Below are 14,485 nucleotides of genomic sequence, written 5' to 3'. Positions count from 1 at the left end.
CACAGTGAGTCAGGCAGCATCCATGGTGACAGCAAGCTCTTGTTTCGAGTCCAGATGACTCTTCATTCATCATCTGGACTTGATTCATTAGTTTGCTCTATCTTCACGGATGCTGCCTGACCCACTGTGATTTCCAGCATGTTTTGTTTTCAGTACAGATTCCAGCATCCGGAGTAATTTACTCCTAAAGTAAGGTTAAAGGGAGTAAGAGCCAAATGCAAGCAAATGGGACTAGTTCAGCCAAGGAAACCTGGTTGGCATGGACGAGTTGGGGCAAAGAGTCTGTTTTCCATGCTACATGACTATGACTCTATTTGCAAGAAATAAGTTGCTTGGATAGAAATACCAAATCAGCAACACTTTCAGAAAGAAGTAACGTGAATCCAGTTAATGGATGAAAAGAGATTAGATTTAAAGAGGGAGAGAGAGTTAGAGAGAAAATTTGTCTGGACCAACAGCCTTTTCCCTTCTTTCTTTCCCCTGAAACCCTTCTCAAAATTTGAGAGTTGGAAACCCACTCAATGACCACATCAATACAGAGGAGGTTTCCCAAAAGAGAATTTGGAATCAAACACCACAGTTTTTCAGAAAGGCACATCCAGACATCCAAAATTGGTCCAGAAAGAAATCCTAGTGCACAACTTTTCTGGAAAGTGACTTTAACTGCAGACCAATATTTGCGACAATTAAAATAATTTTTTTTTCTGAAAGCAACTGTTATATGTCCAATGTACTTTTAAAACAACACTCTGCAGAGATTGCATTATACTTACTCCCAGACTTGAAGGTTGTGCGCATATGTTAATTTTCAAGATGGGAGATGTTTTAAAATGACATAATTAAAAACCCCATGTTAGAAAAAATACTTGTAAATTGGATGAGTGGAAGCACCAAACATGGTTGGAATATTCCCATTGTGCAATAACATGCCAGTTCATTATGAGATATTATAAGGTTAATTTGCTTTGCTGACCTACAAGAAATTGGATGTCCTGAGGGTAGGGTGGAGTGTTTCTCTGTCTTGCAGGTATTGCCCTCTCTTATTATTCAGCGTACAAAATTTACATTGCCATCTCCTATCAGTCAGAAGCCGATTTACATTGTCATCTCCCACTATTTACATTGTCATCTCCTGCTATTCAGAATCAATTAGAAAATTGCAATTAAAATTCTAACTGCACTCTGCAGTTTAAGAAAAAGATTTTCAACAGATCTGGCCATTAAGGGATGATTTATATCACATTGTTTCTGGAGATGATTAGGTCACTATGTCTTGAGTGGCATGTGACTGTGGGGGGGATGGCTGGGGGTTGTCTTGTGGGCATTACTGACTGTGATGTAAAGATTTTGTATAAAGAAAGAATTGTTTCTTTGTTCAGGGAGATCTTTGACATGGCTCCGCAAGCCCTGTGAAGCACGTTATAGGTTCCTCCAGAAAGCTTGTACTGTACTTGCTTAATAAAATTTTGGTTCTTCACAGAGGTTGGCATCTGCAATTGCATCAAGTGTGTACGAACCTCAAGAAAAAGAACCTAACAATTAGCAAGGTTCCCACATTGAGAAAGGTCACTTAGATGGAGTATCAAAGAATAGCTGGCAATTGTACTGAATCCAATCCAGAACTGGGGAGAGAAAGAAATCCAGGAGGTGGAAGAGAATATTTCAATGTAAGATCAATTAAGTACATTTAGCATCTGTTAAAACTAACTGTGTATTTTCCATTTATATGTATTAAAATGTGGTCATATCCTCAAGGCTTCTTGGTAATATGGGTAAAATCAGCTCTGGCACTTGTATCATAAGAAATGGCTATTGAAATCAAAGACAATATTTTGGACACTGGATGGAATTCTTGCATTTCCTAGTTACTATAATCAATAGATGAACAGCTACAGCTCTGAGGTCTGCTGACAGAATACGAAAGCCTAAAAGGAGAAAAGCTTTCCAAATCTAACCCTTCATATATCATGTTTGTATTTTTAGTTTTCTTTAGCTTGGTGTTTAACCTAGATAAATGGTACTGGAAATTAAAATTGCAGCAGCTTCTTGCAGAGAAGTTTCAAATCATTCAGCTTATGTTTGTTTAAAAATTGTAGTTTTAAAAGTATGCTGAAGAACACAAGATACCAGTATCTGAGACATTGCTTTTGATAACAGTTGTTGGCTATTATGCAGGAACAAAAACAGAAATTGTTGGAAAATCTCAGCAGGTCTGGCAGCATCAATGGAGTTGAAGCAGAATTAATGTTTCAGGTCCAGTCACGTTTCTTCAGAATGGGTCTAGTTCGTGCCAATAATGCTAGGGTTTAGAGATTAGTGAGGTCATATCCTATCTTTGTTTGACACTGACTTAACAGCACTAGCAAATAAAACAGAACCTAATTTCCAGTTGCTGATTAAAAAGTGAGTAAAGTTAATGTATGACAGATTTTTAAATCACCTCTGTAACAAATAGTTACCAGCTGGTTCTAGCCTCTCTCTGCACATAACTTCCTCAATACAACACTGGAGATTATGCAATCAATGTTCTAATCATATGAACAAGTTAGTCAAATATAATACTTCTATGATTAAATGTAAAACTAATATTATTCAAAAACAACATTGTATTACAGTGGAATGTTAATAATATGGGAGGGTGGCCTCAGAAGCAAAAAAGGGTTGGGAATCCTTGAGATTACACATAAAAAATCATAGAGACAAATTCTGAAAGGTGGCAGGGCAAGTTGTAATGATGATTTTAAAAAAAGATTCGCATTGTTTATAAATAGAAGTATGTAATAGCAAAGGGATCATGCTACTACTCCATAAATCACTGGTTCAGCCTCAGGTACTATCTATTAATCAGTATCTATTAATAAGGGTAGGCCATTTAGAACAGACTTGAGGAGAAATGTCTTCTCCCAGAGAGTGGTTGATATATGGAGTTACAGAACTGGGCACCACATTTCAGGCAAGTTATAAGGATTTAGAAAAGATCCAGAGCAGATTCATCAGGATGTTGTCAGGGATACGGGACTTCATTTATGAGAGAGGTTCGAAAAGTTAGAACTGCTGTCTTTTGGAACTGAGAATTCTATGGGTGACCAATATTTTTCAGGATATTGGGAAGTTATGATAGACTATACAGAACAAAAATATTCCCCTTCAGTCAGTGAGCCCTCAAATCATGAGCAAAAAATCCAGTGGGGAGATTCGAAGATCTTATTTCACTCATGTTTTGGACTGCTGACTGAAAAGATGATGGAAGCTAACTTGGTAATTAATTTCAAAAAGAAGTTGGACAAGTACTCAGGGATGAGGACAAGGTGACAGACCAGAAGTGGAGATGTGGGATAAAGTATGACTGCTCTTTCAAAATGTCAGTACATACATGATGGGCCAAATGGCCTCTGTCTGCGCTGTAAGTTTTCTAAGATTAATGATCCTAAGATAGAATGTGAAATAATCTAGATGTATTTACTGGATATAAATACAGTTGCATTTATAGAATGGTAGTACTATATATAGTGAAAGAGAATAGTCCTACTCACCATAATTCACTTATACAAACCTATTTCCTTGGGAATCTCCTTGACTGAATTCCGTGACAAATCCAGAACAAGAATATTATCAAATTTTCCAATAAATCGAGGAATAATTTCCAAGCTAGTTCTATGGATCTGCCATGCTTGTATGTATGTCATTTGTTGTAATGCATCTGGTAGTGTCTGAGGAATAAAGTAAAATGTTGGAAACCACTGCAGTAAAATTTATGAATTAATCATGTTCTGCTAGCATAACTTAACAAACTAAGTGCCATTATATTACACTTGAACTATCTCAAAATGTGGCAGCAATCAAATGAAAAAGGAAAGCAAGAATCAGAGTCAAATTAACATTGGGCACTTATGTATACATTCAAGAATAGTACAAGTAGAAACTTTGAAGTGAAGCATGACTCACTGATTCAAGATGTGGCAGAGTGATTAACAAATTAACAAGATGTAGAGTCATAGTCACAGAGATGTACAGCGTGGAAACAGACCCTTCGGTCCAACCCGTCCATGCTGACCAGATATCCCAACCCAATCTAGTCCCACCTGCCAGCACCCGGCCCACATCCCCCCAAACCCTTCCTATTCATATACCCATCCAAATGCCTCTTAAATCTTGCAACTGTACCAGCCTCCACCACATTCTCTGGAAGCTCATTCCATACACGTACCACCCTCTGCGTGAAAAAGTTGCCCCAAAGGTCTCTTTTATATCTTTCCCCTCTCACCCTAAACCTATGCCCTCTAGTTCTGGACTCCCCGACCCAGGGAAAAGACTTTGTCTATTTATCCTATCCATGCCCCTCATAATTTTGTAAACCTCTATAAGATCCCCTCTCAGCCTCCGACGCTCCAGGGAAAACATCCCCAGCCTGTTCAGCCTCTCCCTTTCATAGTCTTGGACATTCTCCAACCCTGGCAACATCCTTGTAAATCTTTTCTGAACCCTTTCAAGTTTCATAACATCTTTCCGATAGGAAGGAGACCAGAATTGCACGCAATATTCCAACAGTGGCCTAACCAAAGTACTGTACAGCCGCAACATGACCTCCCAACTCCTGTTCTCAATAATGTGACCTTCTTCACTATCCTATCTACCTGCGACTCCACTTTCAAGGAGCTATGAACCTGCACTCCAAGGTCTCTTTGTTCAGCAACACTCCTTAGGACCTTACCACTAAGCGTATAAGTCCTGCTAAAATTTGCTTTCCCAAAATGCAACACCTCGCATTTATCTGAATTAAACTCCATCTGCCACTCCTCACCCCATTGGCTCATCTGGTCCAGATCCTGTTGTAATCTGAGGTAACCCTCTTCGCTGTCCACTACACCTCCAATTTTGGTGTCATCTACAAACTTACTAACTCTACCTCTTATGCTCGCATCTAAATCATTTATGTAAATAACAAAGAGGACCCAGCACTGATCCTTGTGGCACTCCACTGGTCACAGGCCTCCAGTCTGAAAAACAACCCTCCACCACCACTCTCTGTCTTCTACCTTTGAGCCAGTTCTGTATCCAAATGGCTAGTTCTTCCTGTATTCCGTGAGATCTAACCTTGCTAATCAGTCTCCCATGGGGAACCTTGTCGAACGCCTTACTGAAGTCCATATAGATCACATCAACCGCTGTGTGCTCATCAATCTTCTTTGTTACTTCCTCAAAAAACTCAATCAAGTTTGTGAAACATGATTTCCCATGCACAAAGCCATGATGACTATCTCTAATCAGTCCTTGCCTTTCCAAATACCTGTACATCCTATCCCTCAGGATTCTCTCCAACAACTTGCCCACCAGTGAGGTCACGCTCGCTGGTCTATAGTTCCCTGGCTTGTCGTTTTCACCTTTCTTAAACAGTGGCACCACGTTTGCCAGCCTCCAGTCTGCCAGCACCTCACCTGTGACTATCGATGATACAAATATCTCAGCAAGAGGCCCAGCAATCACTTCTCTAGCTTCCACAGAGTTCTCAGGTACACCTGATCAGGTCCTGGGGACTGATCCATTTCAAGACATCCAGCACTTCTTCCTCTGTAATACGGACATTTTACAAGATGTCACCATCTATTTCCCTACAGTCTATATCTTCCATATCTTTTTCCACAGTAAATACTGATGTAAAATACTCTTTTAGTGTCTCCCCCATTTTCTGCGGCTCCACACAAAGGCTGCCTTGCTGATTTTTGAGGGGCCCTATTCTCTCCCTAATTACCCTGTTGTCCTTAATGTATTTGTAAAAACTCTTTGGATTCTCCTTAATTCTATTTTCCAAAGCTATCTCACGTCCTGGGGTCGGGGAGTCCAGAACTAGAGGGCATAGGTTTAGGGTGAGAGGGGAAAGATATAAAAGAGACCTTTGGGGCTACTTTTTCACACAGAGGGTGGTACGTGTATGGAATGAGCTGCCAGAGGATGTGGTGGAGGCTGGTAAAATTGCAACATTTAAGAGGCATTTGGATGGGTATATAAATAGGAAGGGTTTGGAGAGATATGGGCCGGGTGCTGGCAGGTGAGACTAGATTGGGTTGGGATATTGGTCGGCATGGACGTGTTGGACCGAAGGGTCTGTTTCCATACTGTACATCTCTATGACTCTATCTGGTCTATCCTTCTCCATCATTATTTAAAATCTAATAGAATTATGGTCACTGGCCCCAAAGTGCTGCCTGATTTCCCAAGAGTAGGTCAAGTTTTGCACCTTCTGGATTAGTGGTGCTGGAAGAGCACAGCAGTTCAGGCAGAATCCGAGGAGCAGTAAAATCGATGTTTTAGGCAAAAGCCCTTCATCAGGAATACAGGCAGAGAGCCTGAAGCGTGGAGAGATAAGTGAGAGGAGGGTGGGGGTGGGGAGAGAGTAGCATAGAGTACAATAGGTGAGTGGGGGAGGGGATGAAGGTGATAGGTCAGGGGCGGGGGGAGGGTGGAGTGGATAGGTGGAAAAGAAGATGCCCTCCAACGCATCTCATCCATATCCCGCACCTCCGCCCTCAGACCCCACCCCTCCAACCTTAACAAGGAGAGAACGCCCCTGGTACTCACCTTCCACCCTGCCAAACTTCACATAAACCAAATTAAAATCCGCCGACATTTCCGCCACCTCCAAACAGACCCCACCACCAGGGATATATTTCCCTCCCCACCCCTTTCCACCTTCCGCAAAGACCGTTCCTTCTGTGACTACCTGGTCAGATCCACGCCCCCCAACAACCCACCCTCCCATCCTGGTACCTTCCCCTGCCACCGCAGGAATTGCAAAACCTGTGCCCACACCTCCTCCCTCACCTCCATCCCAGGCCCTAAAGGAGCCTTCCACATCCATCAAAATTTTACCTGCACACCCACCAATATCATTTATTTTATCCGTTGCTCCCGATGCGGTCTCCTCTACATTGGGGAGACTGGACGCCTCCTAGCAGAGTACTTTAGGGAACATCTCCGGGACACCCGCACCAATCAACCACACAGCCCTGTGGCTCAACATTTCAACTCCCCCTCCCACTCTGCCGAGAACATGGAAGTCCTGGGCCTCCTTCACCTCCGCTCCCTCACCACCAGACGCCTGGAGGAAGAACGCCTCATCTTCCGCCTTGGAACACTTCAACCCCAGGGCATCAATGTGGACTTCAACAGTTTCCTCATTTCCCCTTCCCCCACCTCACCGCAGTTCCAAACTTCCAGCTCAGCACTGTCCCCATGACTTGTCCTACCTGCCTATCTTCTTTTCCACCTATCCACTCCACCCCGCCCCCAACCTATCACCATCATCCCCTCCCCCACTCACCTATTGTACTCGATGCTACTTTCTCCTCACCCCCATCTTCCTCTCACTTATCTCTCCACGCTTCAGGCTGTCTGCCTGTATTCCTGATTAAGGCTTTTGCCCGAAACGTCGATTTTACTGCTCCTTGGATGCTCTTCCAGCACCACTAATCCAGAATCTGGTTTCCAGCATCTGCAGTCATTGTTTTTACCAAGTTTTGCACCTTCTCTAGTAGGTACATTCACATACTGAATCAGAAAATTGACTTGTACACACTTCACAAATTCCTCTCCATCTAAACCCTTAAAACTATGTTAGTCCCAGTCTATGTTTGGAAAGTTAAAATCCCCTATCATAACCACCCTATTATTCTTTCAGATAGCTGAGAATTCCTTACAAGTCTGTTTCTCAATCTCCCTCTGACTATTAGGGGGTCATTCGTTGCATTTTACTCCTTCTAACTTCTACAAATCACTACTTCCATAAGCTTTAGGCAAAGAAGAGCTACAGGCTTATTGTAAGTACAGTATTAGGACTCTGAAATATGACAAAAGACTGAAGAAACTTTAAACTGGTAAGGAATGCAGCTAAGATCACACAGACATATACAAAAATGAAAAGGTGGTATATTTTAAGCAGCTTAGGGCATGGAACATCATTTTTTTTATTATATGGGAACCTCGTTTGTAAATTGGCAAAATAATTCAGAACAGGCGTCATGACTACATTGTCAAAAGTTGTTAATTGGCTGTAAAGCACTTCATGATGTCTGATGTTGTGAAAGGTCTTACGCAAATACACGTCTCCCATTTTATACCTGCAATTCTATTGCAAGTATAGAAAACACTGTCCCAAATACCTGCACAATCTTGCATTGCAGTTACACAGAACTTTTTTTTAGAAGTTTAAAATTTAATTTATTGACACAAAGAAAGAAATGTAATTGGTCATGGTATGATACTACCTGTTGGAATGAGGATTTATTTCTAATTAATTTCAAACAGCACTTTAACTACCACTGTTAAAGATCTACAATCTACAATCTCAATATGAAAGTACATGGCACATATTTGAATTTGAATGGGAGTTTATTAAACACACAATGCTGCAGAAATTCAGAAAAACAGAGTTAACATTTTAAGTCTGGTTTGACTTGTTTGATTCTGAAGATGTCAAGTTGGAATCAAAATGTTAACTCTGTTTCTTCTTGGATGTGGAGGTGCCAGCGTTGGACGGAGTTGGACAAAGTCAGAAGTCACATGAAACCAGCTTACAGTCCAACAGGTTTATTTGAAATGCCAAGCTTTTCAAGCGCTGCTCCTGCACTTCATTGGATGATGGAACGATGCTCCGAAAGCTAGTGCTTCCAAATAAACCTGTTGGACTATGACCTGGTGTTGTGTGATTTTTAATTTTGTTCACCCCAGTCCAACACCAGCACCTCCGAGTCAAAACTTTAATGTGGAGCACTTTGTCATTGAATTCTTTTGACAGCTTTCCAGAAAGACAGGAGAATAAATAATCACAATAGGTGTGACTTCTTCGATCCCAATTAGTGAATGCTGCATTTCACCATGGCGATTAGGAACAATTGCAAGTGGGTCTTTATCCAAATTCAAAATGATATCTCTGGTCATTTAAGGTTGCCAAAATAATTCAATATTCTCAATTAATCACTGGTACTTCCAGCGCTCACTGTAGGTAATCAGTTCAAATTGGTGAAATATGGGTCCCTGCTGCTTTAGAAAATGTCCCACAAGACACTTGTGGTGGAGTGGTAGTGACCCTACTTCTGAGCCAGGAGGCCTGGATTAAAGTCCCACCTACACCAGTGGTGTGTCATAACTTCTGTGAACTGGTTGATTTCAAAGTATCTACAAAATTTCCTAGAGGGCACCTTGTGCTGTCTTTGCATTTGGGTCAAGAGGTTGGAAATCTCATAATGTGTCTGAACAGTGGATTAAAATACATACAAAGTGCTTCAATGAAACTATTAACAGAGGCATCTCAGAAGCCCTTTCAGGTGCACCGTAATTTGCGGTTTTTGATGTGAATGTGATCATTGAAAATCGTGGTGCCATTCTGTCTTTCAAAAGTGAACATCTCAGCTTGGAAGACAAACTCAGATTCATTTTATAATTTCTGTCCAGCCAGCAGTTTGATTATTTTTTGTTGTATTTATGCAACGGATACACTGAGGTAAATTCAAAAAATAGTGGTCAGCTAATCCCACCCACTCCCACCAATACAGCTCAGACCCAACCACCTCCCTTACAGAGGTAGATCAATTCTCCCACACAGATGCATCATATCTCCCCTGCCTCACTGACACAGCTCAGACCCTGCCCCCCACCATTAACTCCGACTCCCCTCCCCCAATCAACAGCTCAGATCCCCTTCTCCCAACTCTACTGAGCATACCCCTGTGACAATGCTGAAACCACTTTAATTGCGCCAACCTGAATCTTCGGTTCCTGTCCAGTGGTTCTTGGGAAAGCATTTCATGGGTGGAGAATGGGGTGTGGGGGTGGTGGAGGGGGAGCTCTTTAGTGAGCCTGGTGGTAATATTGATGGTGGTGAGGCTCAATCCTACCCAGTGTGACAGGTCCACTTCAAACTCTGCAAGTCAATGAATAATGACAGACAACAAGATCTCTGGCTTCAGTTTATGGTTAATCAGGAAACATGGTTTTAATGTAGTTGCACTAAGCCTTTAACCTCCTCGCACTGTTCATGGTTGGATTCAAGCTGGAGCCAGGGCCAGAAGAGCCAAAGACTCCAACATAAAACAAGCAAGCATGTAATTTAAATCACAGTCAGTAGCATCCACTCCCTGTCAATGCGATCTGAGCCAGTTAGGCTCAGTTTAATCTTTTGCGAAAGCGATTCTAATGGTGATATGATAACAGAAAGATCACACCACAGCAACTGATTTCCAAAATCACTGACTGGTGGGGATGCTGGTGAAGCATACCTCAATTTCAGAATTTCTATGTTAATCTACAGTTGTAGAACATCCTGAACTTGTGATCAGATTTAGAAGCGTAATGATCATAGACAGTGATAGATTGACATTTAAAAGCTCACAAAATCTGGCCTAATGGATTGAACACCATTGGAAAAACAGCTAAGGTTTCCTCCTGTGCTTGTTTGACAGCTGCCATTTAGCAAAACCATGATTTTCAGGAATGTTAGTGATGTCATGAACTTTGTTTGAAGAAGGTAATGAAAGTGAGATTATAATTCCAGTCACTAAATTTTTAGGTAGAGAATCTTCAAATGGTTAATTTGCAGTACAGAACTTGAATATTCATTAAATTGAGATATAAAATCAAAGCTGTTCATCCTGCAGTCATCAAAACTGAAACATGGTAAATATCAAAAAGGAAACAACCATTTATACAACGTGAGAAGAGAATGCTAACTGGTTGCACTACAGTTAACATGAAGATTCCTCAGGAACTGTTAACTGTCAATCTTAGTTCACTGATAAAATTCAAAACAAGGATTGGTCAAGCAGGGATTGTCTCAATTGTTCTTTCCTCCAGGAAAAAAGTGCAATGTCTGGATGCATTCCTTTTGTCTACAAAGAAGTGTGTGTGTGGATATAAATACATTCCAACATATGTAAATTAATCATCTTGTGAGCCAAATTGAAGAATTTTAAATTGGTTTCTGGTACAATTCTTAACACAGTTAGAATTAATAAAATGTTGTCCAATAACAGAAGCATATCTTGTACATTATGTTTTGAGTTTTGTAAGCATGGTCAACATGCTGCCCAATGAGAGGAATGCCATTGTTTGATGCAGTCCACAGTCATTGGGATGTACACCCTATATACCTAGCATCATATCTGCACTTAAAGTAATCTATCACATTATTCATTGTGTGATAGGCAGATCATCTTCCTAGCTCGATAGCAGAATCCTGTTAGTGGATGATTAAATTCAAAACAAGGATTGGTCAAGTTAAAAGCAAATTACTGCGGATGCTGGAATCTGAAACCAAAAGAGAAAATGCTGGAAAATCTCAGCAGGTCTGGCAGCTTCTGTAACTAGAGAAAAGAGCTGACGTTTCGAGTCTAACTGACCCTTTGTCAAAGATTGATCAAGTTGTTGCCTTTGTGATGTAGCAGGGATTTACTACAAAATTATACCATGAGATAACATCATCATCGGCTGCTTAAATATATAAACAGCAACCTGAAGAAGACTGAGCACATTCCTAACTTTACACTATATTCAGTGACTGTCTCATCAGGATATTATCATCTTGCTGGATTGTTTGGTTTATCTCCTCCTACCGCAAATGCAACAAGACATCTGTGCTGTTGACATTAGGAATGCGCATCTGGTATCAGATATTAGAACCTGATTCCATCCATAGGCATGTCTCCGTCCAATCATCACCTTACTGCCCTGACTGGTGTAGAGACTACAGCAGAGTACTGACTCGATGAAGTGTTTGTTCCTGGCACTGAACAATCATGAAACTCAATTTGTTATAATTTTCATCGTCACTGTGTAACTGGAAAAAAAAACCCCATTGGGTCCAGCACAACGCTGTGGGTCTGGAGCTACATGTAGGCCAGACGAGGTAAGGGTGGCAGGAGGACGGCAGATTTTCTTTCCCCAACAGAATTTTAATATGATCAACAGAACAGCTTTATTAAGGGGGGTCAAATTTCACCATCCGCCACAACGAGCTATAAACCTGTTGAACTTTACTCTGGGGCCTTGGATGACTAGCCCAGTGACATTCCATCCCGCCACCACCACTACCTCCTTTCGAGGTGAAAAAGCTTTGTGTCCACTCTTCGCAATTATTAGAATATTAGAAGCAGTGGAACAGGCCATTCGGCCAAACCTGTCTGTACTGTTTAAACAGCAGGCACTTCCCAGCAGTGACCCTCCTTTCCCTTTTCTCCCCCACCCCTCACCCCATGTCCCTGGGGATCACTTCGGTCGCAAGTTTACTGACCTTCCATTCCTCCTTCTCAATCCTCAGCACAACTCTCCCCTCTTCGGTAACCACTTTCTCTTTGAGCCTGGCCAGATTTATTCGGTTCTGCCACACCATCGTTAACCCGGTGGGCGCCTTCCGTTTCGACCGCGCGCTCTCTTTCTCTCGTTCTTCCTTCAGTTTTTGAATCCTTTCCTCCCAAAGTGCTCTCACTGTACAAACCGAGCCGCCACACACCGACACCGCCCTCATGGTTTCAGGGAGATAGCCCCCAGATCTACCTCCTCAGGCCACAGACCCCGGGGTAGGCAGCAGGAACCACCCGCAGCCGGGACTGGGAGGCGCCTCTACTCTAACCCCACAACATTTCGGGGCTAACTCTGACCCAACCCGACAGAAGAACCTGTCTGATCTTCAGTGGAACAGCTTTAGGTTGTGACCCCGGGGAGAAATGCGACGCTTAGTCTAAATTTAACCACTGACTTCATAAAGAGACCTTTTCAACCCGGGAGGTGAGACGCAGTGACTGCTTTTGTTTTTGTTTTGCGGCCTGTTCTAACGTTTCACCCAAGTGTTTAAGCTCTATTTTCCGCACAGCTGCCCCGTTTGTATACTCCAGACAAAAGCCTCCGCCAGAACTAGAAATGAGAAACACGTTTCTGCAACCCGCCCTTAATGAGGCATTTCTTGAGATGTTCACCAGATGTCATGAAGAAATCCAAAGCCCTGCGTTCGTAAATGAGTCACTTTTTAAAAAAACTTTTAGATGTCTTTATAATGATTTTACAAGGCAGAAGTTGGTGGAGGCTGGTACAATTGCAACATTTAAAAGGCGTTTGGAGGGGTGCTGGCAAGTGGGACTAGATTGGGTTGGGATATCCGGTCAGCACGGATGGGTTGGACCTAAGGGTTTCTTTCCTGCTGTACATCTCTATTACTCTAAGTTGACTGGTGTCAGGAGACTACAATTGAAAAATAAATTGCGCTCTGTTGCCGACTGATCAGTCATGTGAGGTGTGCTTTGGTATATCATGACGGTGAGATACTTCATGTTCATCTGGACTACCACAAGCTACCCTCAAAGTAGATCTGGGTAATGGACTGTCACACACTCCCTGGTATGTGCCTTTGCAAAGGAAGTCTGAAGAAAACTGCAGTGATTTTTGTCGAGGCTTGTCCTGAACAGCTTCATGAAGAAGGACTCTGTGCTCTACAGGTTGTTCCCCGGGGGACACACTGAATGTGCAGACTAGCACATCCCAAGGTCCAGGACTACGTGCTAAGGGATGCACTAAAGCTTGGGGCACAGTTGTTGCTAAGATGCAGTGGGAAAATACCACCATCTAAGGTCTTTCTGCCAAAGTTAAATGGGGGTGTGTTCAATTATCGGGTCCCCAACACCTCAAATTTAAGTGAATATAGTCTTGTACAAGGAAGAAATGTTTTGTTGCAGTCCAACTCCAATGTTTGTTTCTCCATATGTTACTGCATAGAACAGAACTGCTTTAGTGACTATGTATATAAAGATGCTTTTATGAATAAAGAATATTGTTGAAATAAAAGAAAATTCATGGTAGGTGAGAGAGCAGCTCCCTAGTCCTCTAGGACAATGGAGATTTACTTTAACGAGCTGGTCGTGACGTCAGTAACAACCAAAATGGCGTGGAAGAAAATGGCAAACTACTGTGGCAAAAACAACCATGGACTAGATCAGAGTAGAACCAGTACAAACAAACACCATGAGATAGGGTTCTGGGGGGCTGTATCATTCAGCGAAGTCCATCACAGTACTCAGGTACAAGAGGGACACCAGTATCAGGCAAATAGAGAGGTCAAATGAACAGGAAAAGAAAGCCGGAGAAATGAAGTAATTTATTGAGAAGGAGATGTTGACAATGGCAGGCAGGAGAAGGCAACCTCATGAGTGATGCGAAGAATATTATATATTCATGAGGAGAAGGAAGGGAACGTGAGTCAGAGGAATGATGTGTTTGGGAGGAGATACTCCTCACAAGTGAACACCCGGGCAAGGTTGGTAGAATTAAAAAAACTAATTGAACAGGTGAGTGGAAAGAACTACAACGTGAGCTATAATAATGTTTGCTCAGAGATTTTCGAGCAGTATTGTTTTGGAAGGGAGAGGTGTTAAAGAAGTAGGGGAACAATTTGAATTTGGAGTGGGGACATGAGCAAAGCCATTAATTGGTAGGTTTTTAGCAGAAG

The 14,485-nt window shown here is 42.1% G+C and overlaps 2 protein-coding genes across 2 annotated transcripts in view; both read right to left on the bottom strand.

Moving 5' to 3' along the window:
- lrrc39 (leucine rich repeat containing 39) overlaps positions 1-12,820 on the bottom strand; it is a 29,861-nt gene extending 17,041 nt beyond the window's left edge. The window contains exons 1-2 of the mRNA XM_072573782.1: positions 12,281-12,820; positions 3,554-3,710 (exon numbers count right to left, since the gene is read on the bottom strand). Of these exons, the coding sequence (XP_072429883.1) occupies positions 3,554-3,710; positions 12,281-12,514 (391 nt within the window). The 5' untranslated portion in view covers positions 12,515-12,820. The remainder of the gene's footprint in view (positions 1-3,553; positions 3,711-12,280) is intronic.
- The window catches only part of dbt (dihydrolipoamide branched chain transacylase E2), an 81,587-nt gene continuing 70,700 nt past the window's right edge, over positions 3,599-14,485 (bottom strand). Inside the window, exon 12 of the mRNA XM_072573779.1 lies at positions 3,599-3,710. The gene's annotated coding sequence lies outside the window, so the exon portion shown is untranslated. The remainder of the gene's footprint in view (positions 3,711-14,485) is intronic.

The sequence above is a fragment of the Chiloscyllium punctatum genome, chromosome 7, assembly GCF_047496795.1.
Source record: "Chiloscyllium punctatum isolate Juve2018m chromosome 7, sChiPun1.3, whole genome shotgun sequence".
Taxonomy (NCBI): domain Eukaryota; kingdom Metazoa; phylum Chordata; class Chondrichthyes; order Orectolobiformes; family Hemiscylliidae; genus Chiloscyllium; species Chiloscyllium punctatum.
This window is presented reverse-complemented; position numbering and strand designations above follow the sequence as displayed.